Source organism: Stegostoma tigrinum, chromosome 24 (genome assembly GCF_030684315.1).
Source record: "Stegostoma tigrinum isolate sSteTig4 chromosome 24, sSteTig4.hap1, whole genome shotgun sequence".
Lineage (NCBI taxonomy): Eukaryota > Metazoa > Chordata > Chondrichthyes > Orectolobiformes > Stegostomatidae > Stegostoma > Stegostoma tigrinum.
This window is the reverse complement of record NC_081377.1, coordinates 25,621,486-25,648,506: the sequence shown is the minus strand read 5'-3', so window position 1 is coordinate 25,648,506 and position 27,021 is coordinate 25,621,486. Positions and strand designations below refer to the sequence as shown.

Below are 27,021 nucleotides of genomic sequence, written 5' to 3'. Positions count from 1 at the left end.
ATCATCTCCCAAACCATCCACAACCTCATCACCTGAGGTGACCTCCCACACACAGCTTCCAACCTCATTGTTCCCCAAACCCCGCTTCTCTCTCTGTCCCAAAATCCACAAACCCGCCTACCCTGATTGACCCATTGTCTCCATCTGCTCCTGCCCCACCGAACTCATCTCCACTGATCTGGACTCTATTTTCTCCCCCATGATCCAGGAACTCCCTACCTATGTCAGTGACACCACTCAAGCCCTCCACCTCCTCCAGAACTTCCAATTCCCCAGTCCCCAACACCTCATTTTCATCATGGAAGTCCAGTCCCTATACACCTGCATCCCCCATGCAGATGGCCTAAAGGCCCTCTGTTTCCTCCCGTCTCGCAGGCCCAACAGTCCCCCTCCACCAACACCCTCATCCGCCTAGTTGAACTCATCCTGACCCTCAACAACTTCTCTTTCGATTCCTCCCACTTCCTACAGACAAAGGGGGTGGCCATGGGTACCCGCACGGGCCCAAGCTATGCCTGCCTCTTTGTAGGTTACGTGGAACAGTCCCTCTTCCGTACCTACACTGGCCCTAAACCCCACCTCTTCTTCTGTGACATCGATGACTGTATCTGCGCCGTCTCTTGCTCCCACGAGGAGCTTGAACAGTTCATCCACTTCACCAACACCTTCCATCCCAACCTCAGGTTCACCTGGACCATCTCCAACACATCCCTCACCTTCCTGGACCTCTCTGTCTCCATCTCAGGCAACCACCTAGAAATCGATATCCATTTCAAGCCCACCGACTCCCACAGCTACCTAGAATACACCTCCTCCCACCCAGCTTCTTGCAAAAATTCCATCCCCTATTCCCAATTCCTTTGCCTCTGCCACATCTGCCCCCAGGATGAGGCATTCCACTCCAGTACATTTCAGATGTCTTCGTTCTTCAAGGACCGCAACATCCCCCCTGCAGTGCCCTCAACCGTGTCTCCCGTATTTCCCGCAACTCATCCCTCACACCCCATACCCGCAATAACCACTAAAAGAGAATCCCCCTCATCCTCACATACCACCCCACCAACCTCCGGATCCAACGCATCATCCTCCGACACTTCCGCCATCTGCAATCCGTCCCACCAAAGACATTTTTCCATCCCCACCCTAGTCTGCTTTCCAGAGGGACCACTCTCTCTGTGACTCCCTTGTCCGCTCCACACTCTTCTCCAACCCCACCACACCTGGCATTTTCCCCTGCAACTGCAGGAAGTGCTACACTTGCCCCCACACTTCCTCCCTCACCCCCACCCCAGGCCCCAATATGACTTTCCACATCAAGCAGAGGTTCACCTGTACATCTGCCAATGTAGTATACAGTATCAACTGTACCCAGTGTGGCCTCCTCTACGTTGGGCATACCAAGCAGAGGCTTGGGGACTGCTTTGCAGAACACTTATGCTCGGTTCGCAATAAACAACTGCACCTCCCAATCGCAAACCATTTCAACTCCCCCTCCCATTCCTTAGACGACATGTCCATCCTGGGCCTCCTGCAGTGCCATAATGATGCCACCCGAAGGTTGCAAGAACAGCAACTCATATTCCGCTTGGGGAACCGGCAGCCCAATGGTATCAATGTGGATTTCAACAGCTTCAAAATCTGCCCTCCCCCCACTGCATCCCAAGACCAACCCAACTCGTCTCCGCCCCCCCACTGCATCCCAAAACCAGCCCAGCTCGTCCCTGCCTGCCTAACATGTTCTTCCTCTTACCTATCCCCTCCTCCCACCTCAAACCGCACCTCCATTTCCTACCTACTAACCTCATCCCATCCCCTTGTCTGTCCTCCCCAGACTGACCTATCCCTTCCCTACCTCCCCACCTACACTCACCTCTACTGGCTCCATCCCCGCCTCTTTAACTTGTCTGTCTCCTCTCCACCTATCTTCTCCTCTATCCATCTTTGATCCACCTCCCCCTCTCTCCCTATTTATTTCAGAACCCTCTCCCTCTCCCCCTTTTCTGATGAAGGGTCTAGGCCCGAAATGTCAGCCTTTGTGTTCCTAAGATGCTGCTAGGCCTGCAGTGTTCATCCAGCTTCACACTTTGTTATCTAGGCTTGCCTACCTACTCTGTTTTGAAAGGATGAGAGAAAAACAACTATGCCAGGTGAAAAAGCAAATAAGAGAAATGCCCATTCATTGACAATTCAAGAGTACCAATAAATTTTCCTCCTGCTGAGGATATAAGACAACAATTAAACAACAATGGTTTCACGTTAAAATCTACCACCTCCAAGGTCCATAAAGATGTTTAAACTGACTCTTATTAGTCTCTCTTTGTATTCTAGACGCTCATCTTTTTTTAAACTTCATACCCACGTTTGTGCACAGTTGAAGTTGCATTTTATTAATTTTGTGGAAATTAGCGAGTATTAAAATTCCTTGTTTGCTCAAGAAAACCTTGTAATTGTCTCCTTAATTTTGGCTAGTATCATGTTTTATTTGAAACACGATATAGCTGCATTTATGAAAGGTTTAAAAATCTTTGTTAAAGTCAAGCGAGGCCTTTGAAAAAAGAGGAGCCACTTCACTTCTCCCTACCTGGTCATAACAAAAAAGGCAGATGTCAATGCAGGCCTGAACACTTTGGACCTTGTGCAGCTGAATAAATCCTATAATCATAACCCAAATCATTATGTTAATTCACTGGATTTTAAACTGTCAAATTTCAAATTAGCTAAATTTGACCGAAATAAGATTGAGGTTTAGAGTTCACCGTTATTAAAAAGTAAATCAGTCAGCAACATGCAATGATCATACATACACTGTAAAACAATGACATCGGGAAGTTGCCCCATCCATTTGCAGCTTTCCACAAGCTTAATGGAAATGATATCTTTACAGAAATCCCATTGAAATTCCATGGGCAACTACAAGCGAAATAATTAGTCAGCATCGTTTGTGATGGCCCTGGTGCTTTGGGGGAAATAACAATATTGTGCTCTTGAGTGATGTGCCCTATAAGTCTAAGATGAAATGTTTGGGAATGGATTAAATGATTTAGACTGCTATATAACTGAAGCACAAAATAAATAGACAGCCAATTGGATATTGATTTGCAATTAATCTCAGAATCTAGAAAATACAAATATTTGTGTACAGAACAGAATCTGCGGTTGTGGAAGGTATTTGAGAAGTCACTTTACATGCTATTATTTAGATAAAAAAAACAGAAAGCAGATGACCCCATAACATTTAATGGCAATACTATCATTGAGTCCCCCAAACGATCTGGGAGTTACCATTGACCAGAAAGTAAACTGAATGGGCCATATAAATACAGTGGCTACAAGAACTGAGTGAGTCCAGGCATCTTGTAGTGAGTAACTCATCTCCTCACTCCCCAAAAGCCACTCCACTATCTACAAGGCATTTCTGCAGAGCAACTTGCGGCAGTTACACACTGTTACTGCTGGTGGTGGGAGTGAATATTTGTGGATGTTGTGCCAATCAAGCAGGCTGCTTCGTCTTATATGGTGTCAAACATCTTAGTGTGGTTGGAACTTCCATCCAGACAAGTGGGTTCCTTTGACAGAACCAAAGGTGCAACCACTACCATTTAAAATGACAAGGGTGTCAGATACATAGGAATATCACCATTACAAGTTCCTCTCCAGCCACTCATCATCCTGACTTGGAAATGTGTTCCTGTTCCTTCACTGTTGCTGGGTCAGATTCCTGGAACTCCCTCCCCAACAGCACTGTAAGTGGACATACACCAAATACACCATACGGGACTGGTTGGACTTGACAGGCAGGACTGACCATAGTAAAATCCTGAATTGCAAGGACATGGAATCCTAGTCAGACCAAGCACCTGGACTGAGATCAGGTGAGCGCTTGACTGATTTTGGCAACATCCCCCTGACAGACCATTGAGCCCCTTCTCTCCACTGAGAATTGGTCATCTCTGACTTTCAGATGTAGCTGTTTGGTTGAAGCAGATGCAGGGAGTTTGACATGTACACTGCTGGAACATGCTGTAGGTGTGATACAGGCAGAGCACAGTGCCATCCAGCGACATATCCACACAATGGACTGTTCAGTGATGGTAGCCATGACAAGCTGCTTGACCTCTCCTCTGCATTAAAAAGCAATGCCATCCAGAAATGCTTTGAAGCCTGTAAGTTCTTCCTGAAACATAGTCAGCTAAAGAGCAAGCCAGAGACACTGTGAGCCTCCAAGTAAGCACAAAATGACTGAGCTGCAAGTAAGCAAGTTAAAATCCATAAATACAACCTGTTTGAATGTATGAGATGGGTGTGCATCTCTATATACTGGTGAGAACACTGACATTTCCATGAGCTCCAAAGGGCACAATTGAAGAGCCGAAGTATATATTTTGAGTTCAGTCAAGGATCAACTGTGAATGTCTGGTGAGGCAGGTGTTTCGTCGTTGTTGACTGTCCCAGAAGGGAGAAGGCAGATGCTGTCTATGGAGTGTGCAATGAGATGTTCATAAGTAGAGCTTAAAATGGAGACCCAGATAAGCACACGGCAAACTGTATCATAAGGTCACTAGTGATAAATTAGTAACAGCCACAAACTGTATCACTTTCCAGTCAGGAATCGATGCCATCTAGTTTCTTGAAAGTGAATGGAAAAACCACAAGCTGCATATAAATGAGGAAGATTAGCTACTAATCAGATGCAAATGCATGGAAATAAATGAAATTGTGATCTTGCTGTTAAAGCCTTAAGATAAAATTGAAGTCTTTTTTTTCTCAGCATTGAGAATTAGATTTTTTTATTTTTGCTGAATGCTCACATTTTTCAATGTTGTCCATGTTGCTCAAGGTAGAATTTTCCTGTACCCTGTGTGGTAAATCCCTGTAAGGATTTAAGCTAGTGAAGGTTTAGTAGCCTGCTGGCAGCAAGCTAACACATCAATAATGGTCACAGGCAGCAGAAAATGCAATGCACTGGATATATCAAAGTTAAGCTTCTTGCTTAGAATGTGGTAAATACATAAAGAAAGGTTTTTATCTAATGGTAATCAGGAGAGTGGCATCTCTGAGGAGCTAGAACTAATTCTTTTTTCTTGTTTGGTTGATATCATTTATGGCTAAGACATAAATACCCTGATAAGAGTAGTTAGACAGCAAAACAAAACAAGTCAGGAGACCATAAAACATATACAATCTGGGCTTATTTACATGCAGTCCATTTGATTCCAGCATGGGATTTTAAGTAAAAGTCAGTGACTGGTTAATGCATTTAAAATTTGAAAAGCAATGCATCATAGAACGTTGAACATTACAGCACAGTACAGGCCCTTCGGCCTTCGATGTTGCACTAACGTGTGAAACCAATCTGAAGTCCATCTAACCTACCCTATTCCATTATTATCCATATGTTTATCCAAAGACCATTTAAATGCTCTTAAACCTGGCGAGTCTACTGTTGGAGGCAGGGCATTCCACGCCCTTACTACTCTCTGAGTAAAGAACCTACCTCTGACATCTGTCCTATATCCATCACCCCACAATTTAAAGCTATGCCCCCTCATGCTAGCCATCACCATCCAAGGAAAAAGGCTCTCACTGTCCACCCTATCTAATCCTCTGATCATCTCGAATGTCTCTATTAGGTCACCTCTTAACCTTCTTCTCTCTAACAAAAACAGCCTCAAGTCCCTCAGCCTTTTCTCATAAGGCCTTCCCTCCATATCAGGCAATATCCTCGTAAATCTCCTGTGCACCTTTTCCAATGCTTCCACATCCTTCCTATAATGTGGCGACCAGAACTGTATGCAACACTCCAAGTGTGGTCGCACCAGAGATTTGTACAGCTGCAACATGACCTCATGGCTCCGAAACTCAGTCCCTCTACCAATAAAACCTAACACACCATACGCCTTCTTAACAACCCTATCAACCTGGGTGGCAACTTTCAGTGATCTATGTACATGGACACCGAGGTCTATCTGCTCATCCACACTACCAAGAATCTTACCATCAGCCCAGTACTCTGTATTCCTGTGACTCCTTCCAAAGTGAACCACCTCACAGTTTTCTGCATTAAACTCCATTTGCCACCTCTCAGCCCAGCTCTGCAGTTTATCTAAGTCCCTCTGTAACCTGCAATATCCTTCTGCACTATTCACAACTCCACCGACATTAGTGTCATCTGCAAATTTACTAACCCATCCTTCTATGCCCTCATCCAGATCATTTAGAACAAAGAACAAAGAAAATTACAAAATTACAGGCCCTTCAGCCCTCCAAGCCTGCACCGATCGAGATCCTCTGTCTAACCTGTCATCTATTTTCTAAGGATCTGTGTCCATTTGCTCCCCACCCATCCATGTACCTGTCCAGCTATATCTTAAAAGATGCTAACATGTCTGCGTCTACCACCTCTGCTGGCAATGCATGGCAGGCACCCACCACCCTCTGTGTAAAGAACTTTCCATGCATACCTCCCTTAAACTTTCCTCCTCTCACTTTGAGCTCATTACCCTGAGTAATTGACTCCCCCACTCTGGGAAAAAGCTTCTTGCTATCCACCCTGTCTATGCCTCTTATGATTTTGTAGACCTCAATCTCTGTCTTTCTAATGAAAATAATCCTAATCCACTCAACCTCTCTTCATAGCTAGCACCCTCCATACCAGGCAACGTCCTGGTGAACCTCCTCTGCATCCTCTCCAAAGTGTCCACATCCTTTTGGTAATATGGCGACCAGAACTGTACACAGTACTCTAAATGTGGCTGAACCAAAGTCTTATACAACTGTAACATGACCTGCCAACTCTTGTACTCAATACCCCATCCGATGAAGGAAAGCATGCTGTATGCCTTCTTGACCACCCTATTGACCTGCGTTGCCACCTTCAGGAAACAATGGACCTGAACACCCAGATCTCTCTGTTCATCAATTTTCCCTAGGACTTTTCCATTTACTGTATAGTTCGCCCTTGAATTAGATCGTCCAAAATGCATCACCTCGCATTTGCCCGGATTGAACTCCATCTGCCATTTATCTGCCCAACTGTCCAGTCTATCTATATTCTCCTGTAAAATTTATAAAAATGACAAACAGCAGTGACCCCAAAACAGATCCTTGCGGTACACCACTAGTAACTGAACTCCAGGATGAACATTTCCCATCAACCATCACCCTCCATCTTCTTCCAACTAGGTAATCTTTGATCCAAACTGCTAAAACACCCTCAATCCCATGACTCCATATTTTATGCAATAGCCTACTGTGGGGAACCTTATCAAGAGCTTTACTGAAATCCATATACACCACATCAACCACTTTACCCTCATCCACCTATTTAGTCACCTTCTCAAAGAACTGAATAATGTTTGTGAGGCACGACCTATCCTTCACAAAACCATGTTGACTATCCCAAATCAAATTATTCCTTTCTAGATGATTATAAATCCTATCTCTTATAATCCTTTCCAACACTTTACCCACAACCGAAGTAAGGCTCATTGGTCTATACTTACCAGGATTGCCCCTCCTCACCTTCTTGAACAAGGGGACATTTGCTGTCCTCCAGCCTTCTGGCACTATTCCTGAAGATAATGACTACATAGAGATCAAAGCCAAAGGCTCTGCAATCTCCTCCCTAGCTTCCCAGAGAATCCTAGGATACATCCCATCCGGCCCAGGGGTCTTATCTATTTTCATACCTTCCAGAATTGCTAACGCCTCCTCCTTGTGAGACACACATATCCAGCATGTGTGACAGCTTCAACATCAATATCCAGAAGTGAGGTAGAGACATCAGTATCTGTGTATTTTTGTGGACACATAAAGTAACACTTCTCACTGAATCAAAATACAAGCAGGGCTCATATCTTGTTTGAGTTCAGAGATGCACTTTGCTGAAAAAAATTAATCATTATTCTTACTTGGCTTGAATGCTGAATCCTTCACATTATGAGACTTAGAAGCAAGTGAAAAGATGTTTTCTTTTATTATACCATAAAGAAAATTTAGCTTGAAACAGGGCACCTGGCTATCTTGTGGCACATGCACTGTTGTATGAGTTCTGAAAGGGTTAATGTTGGAGACTGCATTAGGCTCCAACCAACTTGGTGCTGACATAGAGACTTGGATGGAGAGTTGAGGAGTATAGTTTGACATCTCAGGGGTTTATGTGTCACCTCTCGCTCCGTATAATATTAATAACTGGATCTAATTAGCCAATGTAACTTCTATCTATTGATATGATACAATAAATTACATCCTGTTAAGACATCTTGGTAAGATTCACTAGTGAAGATTCACAATTTTTTTTACCGTTGCTAACTGTTACGATAAAGAGACAAACAGCTGAGTGAAACCAGCTTTTCTACCTCTGCATTTACAACACAGTAAAATTAGGACCTTCAAAGACCCTCAAAATTGATCCCAATCATTCCAAGCCAGTCTTTGGAAGAACCAATTCCAGACTTTGCAAATAATCAATTCCAGACACCGGTTTGTATCTTAGACAAAAGACTTAGCAATTTATTAACAATACGCTACCTTGTTGTTTAATTTTACTCTACTAATCCAATTCATCAATGCTATAAACCCAAAAACCTTTGTTATGAACTCCATTCACGCAGGCAGACAGACAAACAGAGTTAGGGGGTTTAAAAAGAAAATAACAAAACTGGTCAGATTATTTGAGTGGTTTTCATGATGTGTTGTTCCACATGCAAAAGTGGTAGTTACTTGGTAGACTTTGCTGAAGATGTTGATCATGGTCACCTTTAAGGTTCACTCAGATAAAGGTAATGATCATAACTTGGAAATTCAAAGAACAGAAAACTAAGAGTTGTTCATGAAGCTTTCATAGGGAGCTTTCAAATCTTCATGCTGTTGCATAAACAGCCAGACACTCTTCTTTTTCACAGAAAAAATCAGTCGAAAACCCAATTCAAATGCTGATCACTCCCTGACATACTAACTATCTCCTCCTCAAAGTCCCGGTTACCATTCAACATCAGTCATCTGTGTGAGCATAAGGTTTCTTCCAGACTTGTTAAAACCAATTCTGAGGTACTGACTTCATTAATAGCCAACTTCTACTATCTATTTAAACATAATGCCTTTCCTAATGACAAAGCACCTGCAGAACTTTTGACTAGGAAAGAACCTGCAATTAAATCCCAGGCCTGGCCTGATGAATAAACAAAAGCTCGTTTGGTCTGTTTTGCTGTTACTCTCAGTCCAAAGCCAGCTTTTGCTCACAATTCCCAGTTTACAACTCCAAACCAAAACTGATAAAAGAATAAAATTAAAATAATGAAGTTTCAGCAAGGGCTGTAAAATAACCAATAGGCCCCAAAGAACTGATCATCAACTTCAGAAAGACAGGAGGAGAACACTTCCCCTATCTACATCAATGGAACTGAGGATGAGAAAGTGAAGAGCACCAAGTTCCTTGGAGTGACGATTACCGATGAACTGTCCTGGACTTCCCATGTAAATGCAACAGTCAAGAAGGCACAACAAGCCTCTTTTTCCTCAGGTGGCTCAGGAGATTTGGCCTGTCCATATGGTCCCTCACCAACTTCTACAGATACACCACTGAAAGCATACTATCCGGATGCATAACAGCCTAGTATGGTAACCGCTCTACCCAGGACTGTAAGAAACTATTGAAGCTGGTGTGCATAGCCCCAACTATCACAGAAGCCAACCTTCCATCCATGGACTCCATTTATGTGGCTCGCAGCCGCGGAAAGGCAGCCAATGTCATCAAAGAGCCATCACACCCTGGTAATGATTTCCTACAACCTCTTCCATCAGGCAGAAGATACAGAAGCCTGAACACATGCAAAAGTGGGTTCGGGTACAGCTTCTTTCCGGTCATTATCAGACTGTTGAATGGATTCTAGCCTCAAATAATGTAACCTGCAATGTAACCTGTATGCCTCTAAGTCTTTTTGATCTATACATCTTTTGCTTGCTGTACGGCTCGTAAACAAAGATTTTCACTGTATTTTAGTACATATGACAATAAAATTAATCAATCGGTCTTAGGCAGAGAATAGAAAGGAGGATTGTGGTAGCACTCTACCCAACCAGTAGGTTGTAATGATTGGTTCTGCAAACGCACAATGGATATGATCTTTCTGAAGGTTGGTAGAAGTATTTAATGAATCTATCAATAGAAAGTCCCTATACGTCCAGTGTTTTTAAAAAGTACATTTTTAAACAATCTTGTCTGCTTTTCTGCCATTGGTAATTTTCTTTTTGTTTGGTGTTCTTTCATGAAGCAGCGTTGAAAGTTATGCCTAATTTAACAATGCAAGGATGAATGGGGCCTTTAAGTTGTGCTGTAATGTTGCAGTTTGTTCCACTTGTATGTCAAAAGATTCAATTGACTGACTAGGAGTGAAATAGCAGCTAATCCACCAGATGATTCTGATGTGTCTTTTTAATGAAAATGTATATCTTTGAACCGTATTTCGATCATTTGTTAATTGACAAACCACTGTGCTGCTAAAATTTAAACAATATTTTTCAAAATGAAAAGTCTATTCTGACTTAAATGGCAAGGGTCAAAAAGAAATTGTCTGAAACTTTTCTATTTTCATGTCATGAAAGCATCAGTTTGTTTTGGACTGCAAGGACTTGTTTTGTGAATTACTGATCAGATCGCAATCTATAAGTAATTTTGATACTGTCAGCAGGAAACCTAAACATATATCATTTTATACAATTTCCTTTTGATAAATGAGACATGCTTAGGAAGACTAAGTCAAATAAAAATTGCTTTCAAATAGGACACTGACTTAGCAATTTTACTTGGAGTCTGACAGTGTGACAAATGGAAATGTCATACCATCACAGCCAAGGTGCTCTTTGAAGACCAAGAGTAAGTTTAAAGGGAGTGTGTGATGTATTTGTATTGCGCTATCTGACGTTGAATTTATTAATTCTCAAGACCTGCCATCCCTCAAATGGCAAGAATAGAGAAAGAAACAAAAACAATTTAATTTAGATGGAGGTTTTGAAAATTAAAATTCTCGAGATCAGCACATGGGAATCTTTAAAACAAATTACAAGCAGAAAGTGTGAAGAGATTTTGTTTTAATTTGTTTCCTTTCTCCAATTACAGACATACCAGCAGCTCCCGTCAATGTCACAGTCCGACAGCTGCAGGCCAACTCAGCAGTGGTATCATGGGAGGTTCCTGATGGAGATGCTGTTATTGGTTATGCTATATCGCAGCAGGTATTACTGTATTTGCTTCATCAGTACATTTTTTTTGTTCTAATTCTGCCCATTCCTGCATTGCAACTGTTCCTCAATGCCTTATTTATACTGTGAAAAAAGCAAGAAATATCATCATATCTCAATAGAATTTTGTTCTGATTTAATAAAAACCAGACAATGTGCACCTTGATATACTGAATCCTCCGAATGTTGAGAATGTTACAGCATGACATAACCCAGCAAAATAAATCACATTTTATTATTATTTAATAAGGACCTAAAATTACAACCTAAGTAAAGATTATAGGTGTATTGTGATTGAGGGTCATTTGCGGTATGCATGACGCTGCATGTATGAAGTGTCTAGTGTATTTGATATTGCTAATTTAACATTGCCTGAATAAAGTTGCTATGATTTTTTATGCATTGCATTGTACAAGTTCTATTAATCAACTTATGGTCCAAACACCAGAGCAATGAACCTTAGCAAAAATGATGGGCAAAACTTGGTAAGCCCACAGATCTGCTAGATTTAAGAATGATCATATTTTCAATATGATCAGGGACCCGGGTTCATGTGTAAGCCTGGATGGTTGTAAGCTGGAATAACTAATATTAAATAAGATAAATGTAGTAGATTTGTTTTCAAGCTCTTGAACAAAGCTTCTCTGTTCTGATCTTCCAGTGAAATATAACAAAAATTGTAATAATAAAATCAGCTCTGCTTTTGAATTCTACAGTTTGACTTAGACATTCTGTTATTGCTAATATTAGTTTCAAACTTAAGATGCTGCTTGATATCAAGATGTGCTTTCTAAAACAACAAAGTATTCCAGCTTTATGTCTTGCAACTGCTATATGTGCTATTAAAAATTGAGGCAAGCTCAACTGTAAACAAACTGCCAATGTCTATGTTAGAATGTATGCAAATCATGTGGCAAATTTGCACCCTATTCAGAAAAGTTAGTTTTCAATTCATGGTCAACAATACTCTTTCAGTTATCTTCACTGGGTGAAATTTACCAGAGCATAAGCAATCCATAAGATGGTGAAGCATTCTTATTGAAACGGGAAGAGAAAATTAGAACTCACCTTGCTGCACATAGCACATTTCAAATTGAATAATGAAGTGACAATTACAGTAACCAGACAGCAGTTGACATCCTACAACATCTGGCTCACCTATTAGCAAATAGATGGCTTGGGGACAGGAAAAGCAATGAATATACTAGAAAGATGCAGAAATTTGAAGAATTCAAGTGTAAAATAACTGCCTGCTGGGAAATAACAAAGTGTGGAGCTGGATGAACACAGGAAGCCAAGCAGCATCTCAGGAGCACAAAAGCTGACGTTTCGGGCCTAGACCCTTCATCAGAGAGCATTCATCAGAGTGCTCCTGAGATGCTGCTTGGCCTGCTGTGTTCATCCAGTTCCACACTTTGTTATCTCGGATTCTCCAGCATCTGCAGTTCCCATTATCACTGCCTGCTGGGGAGGATGTTTCACTAGCATTTGATAGTATTCCAATAAGTACTGTCAATGAAGTGATATACTTAATATGACACATTTTTTCTGGAATCAATTGCAGGTCCTGAAATAACAATGACATCTCTGTTATACACATTGAACACAGAAAAAGATGACTGATGGAGCTTTATGAAGTTTCTGTAGAGAAGTTGAAATTTAAGTTATGCCCTAAAATAAAGACACCAACCACACACATAAATAATTTGAATGCACTTTTCCTGGAAAATGCTCTTAACTTAATCAAAAGCAAAACAGAAATTGCTGGAACAACTCAGCAGGTCTGGCAGCTTCAGAGAGAAATCAGAGTTCATTTTTCGGGTCCAGGGATCCTTCTTCAGAACTTCAGAGTTACTGAATTAAAATGGAATTAAAACATTAATTCTGATTTTTCCCCATACTTCCTGCCAGACCTGTTGGGTTTTTCCAGCAACTTTTGTTTCTGATATCCAGGTTCCACCATTCTTTCAGTTTTTCCTTGAACTTTATATATGCCTCTGTTTGAGTAACTGTGCACACATTTATCCACATTATTTGTACTTTCTTATTGCACAGTGAAAGCATAACTTAGCAAAATTTTTCTTAACTCTCAAAGCCTTAAGCTCTCTCCCCATTAACACATATGTAACATTGTTGCAACAAAAAATATTTAGCTCTATTTACAGATTCTTTATGCATTTTAATTCCTCTTTATGATTCTAAACTACTTGTCACAGCATCGTTGCAAATGTGACTCAGCAGTAACCTATCTTCCTACTGTGGTGTCTATTCCCAGTGGGAAACGACAAGAGGGAAGTATCAAGCAGGATTGCTATTGAAGTAGCCCAAAAGGCAGAAATGCATTTGAAGAGACAGCAACACCCTGAAGAAAACTGATCTACCTGTAGAATTCAAAAATATCTGAATCTCCAATGGGACTTCCATTTTACCCATTTTCTTCAACATTTTGAGCCCAACATCTGGACTTCTCCTCCTTCCTTGATTCATTAGAGTCATCTATCCCAATGCATGCCTGAGTATGGAAAATATTCCTCTCTCAAGATTCGGGCACTGAGAACGTGCTCATGGTGATGACCCCCAGATCAGTCCAAACTAAATGCCAGCAGACGTAGCCAGTCCTACAGCATTCATCCTCCAGAATATTCAGACATTATGTAGAAACTCACCAGTACATGATCTATTCGTCCTTCAGATGTAATCACTACATCAATAAAGATCAAAAGTTAATCAATTTTATGGCCTAGGATTCTGTTTTGTGGTATGATAACATTAATGGATCATGTAATCAGCTGCAAGAGGCCTTCATTTCCTTGAATTGTATGGGAGAGAAATCTAAATGAGTAAGTAGGAATGTGGTGATAATAATTAATAGTTAATACTCTAACTATCTTTTTGAGCTTATTTTATGTATTTACCATAACAGCATTACGCAGTCAGGAAACAGATGCAAATAAATTAATCTCAGTCAATTATTATATTGTTAGCCCCTCTGGAGTGTGATGATAACATTTTTTTCATGAAGCTGTAATTAAACACAATCAAAATTAATGGAGATCAAATATTTAAACTGATATGTCTTAAGTTCTTGACATTTTAGAATATTTATTATTTGTCACACTGTAATCTTAGGAGTCTCATGCCCCCTTGTCTGTGGTGGAAAGTTTTGAATGAGAATTTAAACAGCCTGATTCATTTTAAAAAACTGTAAGTTTAACAGGGCATGGAGGGTCAAGGTGTCGGTGAAAGATGTTGCTATAACTGAAAGCAATGAAGAACACTGAAGGGACAGCTGTAAATTGCAGTCACCTTTAAGATGAAATAAGTAACCAGCACATTGGCATAAACTTTGTTATTGACAAGTCTTCATTTAGCATACAGCTGCTTATGGCTATCTGTTTATGTGAGAAATGTAAACTTAAATGCACTAGAACCTTTTTGGTTACGTATATTATATTTATCAGTGAAAATTATGAGAGATCAATCAGACTTTAGATTAAAAATATTTACAAAGAACAAGTTAAAACTTTGTTCTCTATTCAGCCCGTTGTTCCTAGTCTCCCCTCATCTTGCAAACTATTTCAATTCTGCAATCTCAATCTACCCAGAGCATTAATCACATGGCTACAGTATTCGCTAGCATTAAGGAAGTGTCTCTAAATTCTCAATCTCAAATAATGTATTATCAATGGATTTTGTTGCAAGTGTTTAATATATAATGTTTTCACTTAAGCTTAACGTGTATGTTGTATTCTTAGAAAAAGGATGTGCGAATGCTTCGCCTTATCCAGGAAGTGAATACTACAACTCGTTCCTGTGTGTTGTGGGACTTGGAGGAGAACACTGAGTACATTGTCCATGTGCAGTCAATTAGCTTGAGTGGCGTGAGCCCAGCAAGTGACCCTATCTCCTTCTGGACCCCAAAGGAAGCTGAGAAATCAGCTTCAAAAGGTAATGCTAAATTGAAGTGCTTTAATAGAATGGCTTATGACCAATAGAATTGCTTTTACCTGGAGCATCGGAGGCTGAGGGCTGACTTTTATAGAGTTTTATAAAATCATGAGGGGCATGGATGGGGTGAATAGCCAATGTCTTTTCCCCAAGGTAGAGGAGGCCAAATCCAAAGGGTATAGGATTAAGGTGGGAGGAGAAAGATTTATAAAGGGCAACTTTTTCGTACAGAGAGTTTTGCATGTATGCCAGAGGAAATGGTAGAGGCTGGCATATTACAACATTTAAAAGGCATCTGGATAGGCACATGATGGGAAATAGTTAAGGGGGATATTGACCAAATGCTGGCAAATGGGACTAATTTAGTCAAGGATATCTAGTCGGCACAAATCATTTGGACGAAGGGTCTCTTTCTGTGCTGTATAACTTCATGACTATGAAATAGAATCTGGCTCCTGGTTGTATTCTGCAAGTGAATATTGCAGTTCTAAATAATCCACAAATATTTTTAATACCATTCTGTATGTGCAATTTAAATATTTTATAAATTCATTTTGATAATTGACTCTACATCACCAGAAGTTTTTTTTTATTAGCCCTTATTACTGATGCACCATCAGCAAATAAAAAAAAAATTCGCATCAGATATGCCCTCTGTGAGGATAGAGACGTGAGCCTGAATCTTGTGATTTTGGCTCAGTGTGAGTTGTGTCAGACTTCTGGGAGGGTTTTGCTCCATGAAGGTTAGTGAGATTTCTTGATGGACGGGTCTAATTAACTACTTGCCTCTCCCCCATGACCTCCATTATGTCCAATTCTAGATCCATCTTACAACATATAGTTCCCAGACCAACTCACCAAATATCCATCGAGAGAGTAGCATCCCCTGTGCTTTCCCTGAAAGGCTCCCGTACACCCAAACAAGTGTTGGCAATCCAGTGTTGCCCCTCACTAGCAACTCTATGACATAGCAGCCACAAAGGCACACTGGTCATGACACAGTCACTTGGCTGACATTACCCCTATCATACAACCCATTCTCTCACCCTCATCACTGCACCAGGCCACACAGTTTACCTTTCCATCCCACTTGAAGACTCTCTCTAAGTCACTGCTATTCTGCCCTAAATGTCCAAGGCGAACATCACATACATGCAACCAATCAGACCACTGCAAACATAATGCCTTATTTACAAAACCATTAGAGGCTGCCATTTAGCCCCACAGTGCAAACCAAATACTGGGATGATGACAAAAGACGTGTGTAGAGTTCATGAAAATTTGGTGCACCCAGCTTTCATACATAGGAACTGGGTGTGTCATCCAGGTCTTGTTTGACTTGCAGTGCCCAGTGCAGCTGAGCTCTTTCATGCACAAGGAGAGCATCCTTGTCCTTCTCCTTAAAACACTGCTCCCATTTTCCCAGTTCCTTGGCATCCAACACATTGCCTCCTTGCCTGCTTCAATTGTGCAGAGCACATCCTACCAGGGTGATGCAACACAGACTGTGCAGATTATACTGGAGGTCATGCCCCCGGTGAAACTGACATCTGTAGCAGCCCTAGCATCTGTTTCCACCACAGCCATGGTTGTAGCAGGGGCAGTATTGTACTGCACTCTACGTCAATCAGAGGGCAGCGCAATGTCTCATAAGTCAAGGTCACAATGGGTAGCCCTTGTCCTCAGGAATCATCTTTGTAAGGCACCTGGACCTTCACATGCCCAGATACATGTGAGTGCTTCAGGATGTCAGAGCTATGACAACAGCCAGGGTTGTGGTCACACTCTCCAAGAAGTGGTAATGGAGATCACAGATCGCCTGAACCTTAATGAAATGTAACATCTTCCCAATGATGAATTCTGCAACAATGTGATATGCCACATGTGTAGTCAATTGCAACCTGCTCCTGGAGAAAACCAGCCATTTTCCAAATGCTACAGCCCCCAGACTTCAACCCTGACTTTGTCATCAGGAAACAAAATAACCTGGTGTGATCTTGCCCAATGTTATCAGTCACTGATGAATTTATGGGAGCATGGCTGAGAGTTCCCACATAGCTCACCTGTCAAACCTTGGAAGGAGCATGTCACATAGGTGTTCTGAGTGGCTGTCACCTTCACAGCCGTCAGGAGAGGATGGTCTCCCAATCCTGTAGCCCTCAGATCCCACTCTAGTATCCAGCCCAGTTCCATTTACAGAATCAAAACCTCTGGCACTCCTGCGGATCTTGCGCATGTTGAGGGGTTCTGGCTACAACTTATTCCTGAGGTGGACACTACATGGGCTTTTGTGGCAATTTGTGGCTGTTCCTGAGCTTACCATTGGCTCTAGTCCTCCTGCATTCATTTTCACTTCTTTAGAAGGCAGTCACTGTGACCAACATCCCACTAGCATCTAGGCACACACCACTGAGTGGAAATGGCCCAAATCAGAAACACTAAGATTGAAAGGCAACTCTCAAAGTTGTCAGTGGTAGACTCTGCATGTAAGCCCTGTGCACACTTCTCCACAGTGAGATGCTCTGCACCATGTATAATGACAGACATGTTCCCATCATTCATTCAGCTTCTGCATCAGCCTCATCATGTGCACCAACTTCACTAAAGTGTCATGTCAGCTGAGAGATCAACACATTACAGATAAAGGGAGTGTCTGCTCTGTTTTGACCCATTCACATCTCGGACCCACGTCAATTGTTCAACTTTTCATTGCATTCAGTACAGAACACTGTTAGACTTACATGATAGAAACTGAAGCAATGTTCTCCCACAACACCATTGGCAATTGCATTAATAATGGTTTACACTGCCAGTAAAACCACTTTCATTAGCCTACCATACCCTCCAATGTTGCTCTGCCTAACACCATGCATAATGTAATTTAATATTCTTTTTCTAGCTTACCATTAAATATTAAACTGCATTCATCGTTGCCAAACCCAGCCAGCAACGATTCTTGTGTGTCACATACAGAGATGACTGTTAGTGTTTTACCTATCTTGTTTTTGTGATTGTCAATTGACACTGCTGCCATAGCCTGTGAATTATAGAACTTTTACAACACAGAAAGATGCCATTCAACTCATTGTGTACATGCCAGCTTTCTGTGAGAGCAACTCAGTTAGTCCCAAATTCTTCAGTCCCTTACATAATAGCTCGGAAAACATTTCTTTTTTCATTTCACTTTGAATCTTCATCTTTCACACTGTTAGTCAGGGCACTCAGAATCCTAATCAATTGCTGCAAAAACATTTTAGCTCATGTCACTTCTGGAGCTTTTGGCAATCACCTTTATACTGGCTAAAAAGTGTGGAGCTGGATAAACACAGCAGGCCAAGCAGCATCTCAGGAGCACAAAAGCAGACGTTTCCTAGACCCTAGACCCTTCATCAGAGGGTGAGATACCTGAGATGCTGCTTGGCCTGCTGTGTTTATCCAGCTCCACACTTTGTTATCTTGGATTCTCCGGCATCTGCAGTTCCCATTATCACCTTTATACTGGCATTCTCTGGTGTCATCCAGTAAGGGGAATAATTTCCCCCACCTGCTCTGAATCCTGCTACATTAACATTGAGCTGCAGTAGTGATAAGGAAAATATTCTGCAAGGAATTTCCAACAAAGCAGTGGAATAATTTATAACTGGTCAAAACAGGTCCACTGATGTTTCAGCAGCACATTTACTGTCACTGTTTTGCACATTTCATCTGTGTATTTTTATATTGTTAATAATAAAGATTTGTTCAAAACTTATTTTATATTTAATTAGGTTGCACAGTAAAAATATATATGCCATTGCAAACTCTTGTAAAATAAATAATTGCCATCCAGGAGGTACTGCAAGAATCTAACAGTCTCTTTTCTGCAAAATCTACTATAAATCCTTTTCAAAAGGAAGACTCGAATTTATCTAATGCCTTTCATGGCTACAGAATGTCCCAAACTGTTTATAGCCCTGACATACTTTTCCAGTGCAGTCACTATTGTAATGTAGGAAACACAGCAGCCAAATTGTGCAAAGCAAACTCCCACAATGTGATTATGGACAGGTAATCTGTTCTTGTAATGATGATTAAGGGATAATTATCAGCCAGGCCACTAGGCACAACTTTACTACTTCAAAATAGTACTGTGGAATCTTTTCTGTCCACCTGAGATTGCAGATGAAACTTTACCATCCCATGTAGAAGATGTGCATCTCTGACAGTGCAGCATTCCTTCAATACTGCACCAAAAAATCTGTTTGATTGTTCTGCTCCGTTTTGACGTGGGTAAATAAGAACTTTCCGACTCAAAGATGGAACAGGTACCAACTTAGCCAATGCTCACATACATTTTACAAACCTTGTGAGTATTCTATAATCTGTCTGAATGATCAAAGAAATACTGATATCAAACAAAGTATGTACTGAGGATAGTAATAACTGCAGATGCTGGAGTCAGAGATAACACAGTGTGGAGCTGGAAGATGGCAGGCTATAGCTGAATGAGTACAGTAATCAATTAGATGGTCACATTGTGAGCCTGAATTGAACAGAATAAGTTGACACCGTTAAGATTCAATGCAGTGTACAATATTTTAATACTTTCTATAGATCTCACATAATCACTTCATTTCTTTACACACGTTTAAGCAATCACAATTTAATAAGCTGCTTCTGCAATCAGCAATATGGTATGTCTTACCTCTGCCTAGTCACCTGCACTATTGTTCCTTAATTGATCTAGTAAAATGGAAGTCTTTCAGAATTCATTGAAAGGCAAATCCCCGATACAATGAGGCTTTTCATTTGAAAGCAATATTGATTAATGATAAAATAGTAATTGTTATTAATATAGAGGCAATCTAAACAATGGCTATACTCTGAATATGAATGATATTTAATGCTCCTGCTTGAACTCATAAGCTTGTAATAATGCTACTGTAAAACTACTTAACATTTCCATGATTTTTGACTTTGTATCTTAGAGAAATTCCTTAAACAAACTAAAATAACAATTTTTTGAAGAAGGGTCCAGACCCAAAACATCAGCTTGCCTGCTCCTCTGGTGCTGCTTGGCCTGTTGTGTTCATCCAGCTCTACACCTTGTTATCTCAGATTCTCCAGCATCGGCAGTTCCTACTATCTCTAAAGTAACAAAGACAGGATTTCAGACGAATGTATTAATTATACATATAGCGATACCCCACAGCATTCATTCAAAGTGTTTAAATAGAAGAATAAAGAATGTCTGCTGTTCTTACATCAATCATTGCACGTGCATGTCACCAACATAGGCTAATCACGAGTCCCAGTTCAAACTCCATTTATGACATTCCAATCTTGACAACTGTGAACTGACAGGAGTATTGTTGTAAGTCATTAACTATACTAAATCCAAATCCCGTTTTACTTTAGAGACTGAACACAATGTAAGAATTGTGTTACTGCTTTAACTTTAACAAATCTGTACAAATGAATACTGGTGCGTGTATGGACTGAGCTACAAGGCTGGTACAATTACAACATTTAAGAGGCATCTGCATGGGTATATGAATAGCAAGGGTTTAGAAGGATATTGGCCAAATACTGGCAAATGAGACTAGACTAATTTAGAATATCCGGTCAACATGGACAGCTTGGACCAAAGTTTCTGTTTTCATGCTGTAAATCTGACTCTATTAGGCCGTTCTGATTGAATTTTTGTCAAAAGCTATATTAATGTACTAAATCAGAGACCAGGTTCAGTCATTGTGCTATTATCCAGGAGCATAGAAACAGAAATAGACAATTAAGCCCATTGAGCCTGTCAATTGTTCAGTGAGGTCATTGCTGACCTAATATAACCCAGCATTGCCCATAAAATGTATACCTTTAGTTAACAGATATATAGTACGTTTTGTTTTTTATTTACCCACCATATTATTTGAATTTGTGAGAGAAAACTGTAAACTTCTACCAGCTTTCAGGTGTGGAAGCATTTGTTAAGTTCACAGCTGAACATTGGCTGTAATTTTTAGACTCTCCCATCAGTCGTAGACTGCCCAGGAAACAGAAATGGCTGGGAAAGGAAGGAGACCTGTATGTGGTGTAGGAGATTTTTTTAAAAAAGAAATATGCTTTATGTACAAACATACACGTTTGGATCAAGAGTAAACCATCTGATCCAACAAGCCTGCTCCACCATTCAACAGATCATGGCTGATTTGATTGTGGCCGCAATTAAAACTAATACATCTACAATCTCTGCAGCCATCTCTTTAAGACTCCAGGACAAAGCCAATCAGATCCTATGAGATGCATAACATTGATTACAAAGAGTAGCGAAGTTGAGTAGAGCATTCATGGATTGGAAGGCAAGGTGTTAGAATTTGATGCTGTAAAATGATAGGTGGGGGTGGTGTGCAGAAGAGTGTGTGGTCTGTTTAAAAGATTATGTGTTTTTCTAGGCATAGAGATTTTTTTTAAATGCAGGTGCACGGAGAACTCCTGAAATTGTTGAAAGGTTGTGTGGTTAGCAACCCAGGCAATAGTTTATTTTGTTATTATGGCAACTGTTTTGAAAATCAGCCAATTGATTTTAGCCAGGAACTTAGAAACTTATTACCAATTAAATTTAAATCTGATGGCTTTGACAACCTAGGACTAATCCTAGTGTAAGGAAAAATAGATCATCAAGGATGTTAAAAAAAGGCATTTGAAAATCAGTGTGAGAGCAACTCCCATCCAATCGAGTTAACAATCCATCAGCTCTAAACAGAAAATCACTGACTGTCTCAGAATTCTCTAAGCTCTCAGAAAACCATCATCTCAATAAAGGTGTACATCTGCTCTTGAGTAATGTTCCTGAGGCAAGAAGTTGACAAAGCGAGGTGTTCCTGACACAAGAATTTGATGGGGAAAGGTGTTCCAGACTAAGTATTAGTGGAGAGGATGTGGAGCATTCTGGAAGATGTATCCTGGCTGTAATTTTGAGAAATTAAGTTTGGAACAGCATACCATTACATTTTTGCTTTATTCAGGAATAGTTTGTAATTAAACGGGAATTGTTCAATTTATTAGCAGTTCTGTTAATTTGTTCACTGTTAGATAAATAGTTACTTGTGGATTATAGGGTAACTGTCATTAGTTCATTTCATTTAACTTCCCCTACATAATAAAATGAGGGGGTAAGAGGCAGGTTATATCACTTTGTGCACTTCTTTTAATAGATCATGAGGAGAAGCAATCATTTCTGGGTGTTTTGTTTTTAGTTATCGGGCAGGGGGAGCAGGATCAAAACCCCTGCTTCATTACAAAATGTACAGAATTTATTTAAGGTAAGAGGTCATTAATTAACCCTCAACATTCAAAATGTAAAGAAAAATCAGGCATTTTAGGATTGAATAGCTAAGTGTGGTTAGAGCTATTTCACACAAAAACAGAAATTGTCTTCATTACCTCACATCATCCCAAGCCCTTCATAGCCAACTGAGTATATTTGAACTTTAATAACTGTTGTTTAGTAGGGAAAATTCAGCACAACATTGTCTCTCAAAAAGCAATGAGATAAATGACAATATAATCTGTTCTAGGTATCACTTAAGAGATAAATGTTCTGTCGTTCTTCACAGAATATCATGAGTTCTTTACACATACTTGAGAGGACATGTTGTCACTTAATTGAATATCTTGTTAATGTTTGGCTATGCGACATCATTAGGTACTACACAGAAGTCACCAACATCTGCCTACTTCACAATAACTTACAAGCTGTGATCCTCCTCGATAGAATCACTGCAGATGCTATCTCAATGAAGACTGGGGTCAAGCAAGGCTGTGCTACTGAACCAATCTCTTCTGCGTTTTCGTCATTGCAATGCTGCATCTAACATCCAGCAACGTACCCAAAGGAGTCATTATAATCTATAGAATAGATAGGAAACTAGTCAACCTATGTCACTTTCCACTCAAAAGCAAAATCAATCCGCCCTTCTGTCAATGAACTTCAATTTTCAGCTGGTGCTCGTGGGCATCTCATTAAACATCCAGAAAACAAAGGACCTCTTCCAACCACCTTCCAAAATACAACACCTTCCCTTCCCATTCACCTCCCCTCTACACCTATCTCTCCCCCACCCTTTTAATTAATATCAGTGATTTTATGGAAAATGGAGACCATTTGTTGTATTTTGCGAGCCTTGTCCTAACGAAGGCACAGACGACAAAATCATCATTGCTTCCAATGTGCCAGGTCAGCCTTAGGTTGAGTGGAGAAAAGAATACTTGGGGACCAGGATCTCAAATCTAAGACTGTGATCCTAAAGGGCAGCTGTGAATAGTGTGTTCCCATATGCTTCATAATCTTGAGCAACCTACAGCTAGCACATCAAAGCATGGAAGAAGTGTTATGAATTCTCCCTTTGTAAGACTATTCAAATCCAATGGCAAGGAGTACAGTCCAACAAAAGTGTCCTCTCCAAAGTTAACATACCAGCATCAAGGCATTAAACACTGAAAGCAGTCCTCTGGGTAGACAATGTGGCTTACACACCTGACACCAGGCTCCCAAAGCAGCTTTTCAACACAGAACTCAGTCATTGCATGAAATCTCCAGAAAAACAATGGAGTAGCTTCAGGGATGGCTAAAGAGATGAAACATGCCAGCTGACTCAAAGGAGTCCCTAGCTTGTGACAGGGCAAAATGGAGAAGGTTTATTCAAGAAAGTACCAAACTAGAGACTTTGTCAGGAGTACACATAGACAAAATCAAGGTGTTGAAGAGAGTGCACAATGACTTAGCATTTTGACTGATTCTTCAAGCACTACCTGTCCATCACATAGCACATATCATGCATTGGACTTACCAGCCATGTCCATCAAACCCGTTGGACTACATTACGGCAAGTCATTCTCAATCCTGACAGGCTGCTGAAAAGAAGTGTATACCATTGATGTGACAGTCTAGATTAAGTCTTTAAACTGAGCCCAGGCTAGCCCTTCCAGAAAAGAAAAGGGAGGAAATAGTTCTCTTTCATTATATCTAAAGACCTTTTTGTTCAAAGATCTCTTTCCCGTGGCAATTTTTTAAGAGTTTCACTCTCTCACAAATTCACTTTCTCAATGTCTTCTATTTGGTAAATTAATTATTTTCACTAAGGATATTTTGTTGATTACAATATGTAGGTGTTAAATAACAGCACGCCGAATGAGTGAAATGTGTATGTGATAGCAAGCATGAAACCATGTGTCATCTTACTCTGTTGACCTAGTGTGGTAACTTGTAACTTTGAGTCTCAATACTTTGAAAGCCAATAACTCAAAGTCCACAGCCAATAATAAATGAACCATCTGAACTCTTTTGTCTATGGACTTATTATGGTGCCAGCAATTTCCCATAACAGTCACCTATAAAACCAGTACAATTTAAGACTATCTTTTTATTTTTCTGGATTTTTGTCTGTGGTCTGAAATGGGAACTGGACTATTTTAAAACCCAAGGTTTGAGGCAGGAATTACTGCTGCATTTCTTAAAAGCAAACCACCATCGCTTATTGTTCAAGCTGTTGTTTGTTCAACCAATAGGGAAAGTTTCATTGCAGATGAACTGGCACTGGGGGTTGTGTATAAAATGAGATTTCATTGGTAGCTGATTGGTCTGTAGGCTGATATGTAATTGCTAATGACAAAGATATTCTACTTGGCAACAATTGTATGATGAGTCTTCCATATAACCTAACAGCTTTTGGCTGTCAATGAGATAGGCAGAAGATTTTGGACCTCTGGAGAGACACTTGTTGTCCTTCTCTCTGCAGTAAAATTATAACTAAAGTTTGATGGAAGATGGTTTATTTTCCCCTCGCCAGTTTTTGTGAGCTGTTGCTTTCAACTGATAAGTCAGAGACCTAATAAATTGTGAATCAATTGCTCATGCCTTCAGTAAGTAACTGAAAGCACATGGAGAAAAGAGATTGAGGAGCAGCAAGTCCTGGCAAACTGAAAGGATCGCCTGAGCAAACCCTGAGAACAAGGACAATTCAACTCCCTTCCTGGTTATTCCTTCCAGTCATAACATCAAAATGTTTTCATCTGTGTCTGTCTGTATGTGTTTGCAGGGGGATTTTTATAATTAATAGGATTGTATGCCAACAGAGCAGCTAGAATCTCATGAGGGGCATGGATAGGGTGAATGATCAAGGTCTTTTTCCAAGCTAGGGGAGTCCAAAACTAGAGGGCATAAGTTTAAGGTGAGAGGCGAAAGATTTAGAAGGGACCTAAGGGATTTTTTTTCACCCAGAGGGTGGTGTGGATATGGAATGAACTGCCAGAGGAAGCCCTGTACAATTGCAACATTTAAAAGACATCTGGTTGGGTGTATAAATAGGAAGAGTTTAGGGGGATATGGGCCAAGTGCTGGAAAATGGGACTAGATTAATTTAGGATATCTGGTTGGCATGGACAGGTTGGACTGAAAGGTCTGTTTCCATGCTATGAATCTATGGCTCAATAGCTCTAAATAGCAATTCATGTTAAGTACAGAAACCTCATCTGTACTTTCTGTTAATTCAGGACCAAACTGACAGATAAATTAGGGAATTGCATATTTTTATAAAATCTTTAATTTTGTTACAAGCAGGGAACAGTAGGGCTTGATTTTCAGTGTGCTACCCCAGTGAAGTGTTACACTATATCAGATATATGTTTAGTCTTATGTTCAACTCATTGATATTTTGACTAGAAGTAGACAGTTATTAGATTATGACAGATTTGCTGGCTAATTAAGTATATTGAGAGAAACAGTTGTTATTGGAATATACCCAATTAATTGATGCTGAGTCATAATGAAATGTTTCCTTGATTTTAGATGGACCATTATTCTACATAATATCATTATTTGTGAACTAAGGTTTTATGCACATAACGGTCAGAGTTCAATAGGTTCAGTCACCAGGGAGACAATAGAGGCAAGATAAACAGTGAGAGAAAGCAGCAAAACAAATTCACTATAAGAGGGGAACATTGTTGGGAAAGCCACAGCTAAAGAACTCTACTTTAAAAACTCAAGATGATTTTCAACCTTTTGCTAACTCAATGACAAGTTTCTGAAAGACTAATGGAAAACAAAGACCTGATAATAAATCCAATATAAGTAGCAGTAAGTCAAAAATAAGAGCAGAGTCCCAGAATGCATCTGCTTGCAAGCTAAATATTCCATGTGCCACACAGTTGTTAAGCTTTGGCAGAATTACTAAATGCTGACATACACCTTATACTTTTGTTTGGCTTGCTCACTGTTGTAGCATATTTGCGAGTAAAAAATGGACAGTGAAATATCTCACTTCATTAACCCTGGTAGTTCCCAACAGAGGACTTTGAGTCTGTGGTGAAGCAATTTGTGAAGCTTTACCACTGACTTGTGAGATATAAAGTGTGTAGTTTATATATATTTAAATATCATTTATTTATAATTTGTATTTTGAACAAGTGGTGTGCAGCTTTTGGTCTATGCGTATGAAGGGTTTCATGATGAACATGCCAGACTTTTAGAGCCATGATGCTCTTTAAACCAGTGTGAAAGGAAATCCTTGCAGTGATAATGAGTATTTGATTCCATTGGGAGAGTTTTACAAGTGAACGTAGGCATCACTGGCTGGCCAGTACATATTCCCCGTCCCAAGTTGCTGTAGAGAAGGTGGTGGCAAGCTGAATTCCTGAGCTGCTGTAGTTTCCACGTTGTAGGTTGATCCTTAGGGAGAGGATTCCGGGATGTTGACCCAGCGACAGTGAAGGAATGGTGATATATTTCCAAGTCTGACGGTGAGAGGCTTGGAGGGAAATTTGCAGGTGACCGTGTTCCGGGTAGCTACTGCCCTTGTT

At 40.4% G+C, this 27,021-nt stretch overlaps 1 protein-coding gene across 1 annotated transcript in view; it reads left to right on the top strand.

Annotated features, from left to right (window-relative positions):
- The window catches only part of fndc5a (fibronectin type III domain containing 5a), a 95,946-nt gene that overhangs the window by 42,253 nt on the left and 26,672 nt on the right, over positions 1-27,021 (top strand). Inside the window, exons 2-3 of the mRNA XM_048557802.2 lie at positions 11,117-11,232; positions 14,994-15,186. Of these exons, the coding sequence (XP_048413759.1) occupies positions 11,117-11,232; positions 14,994-15,186 (309 nt within the window). The remainder of the gene's footprint in view (positions 1-11,116; positions 11,233-14,993; positions 15,187-27,021) is intronic.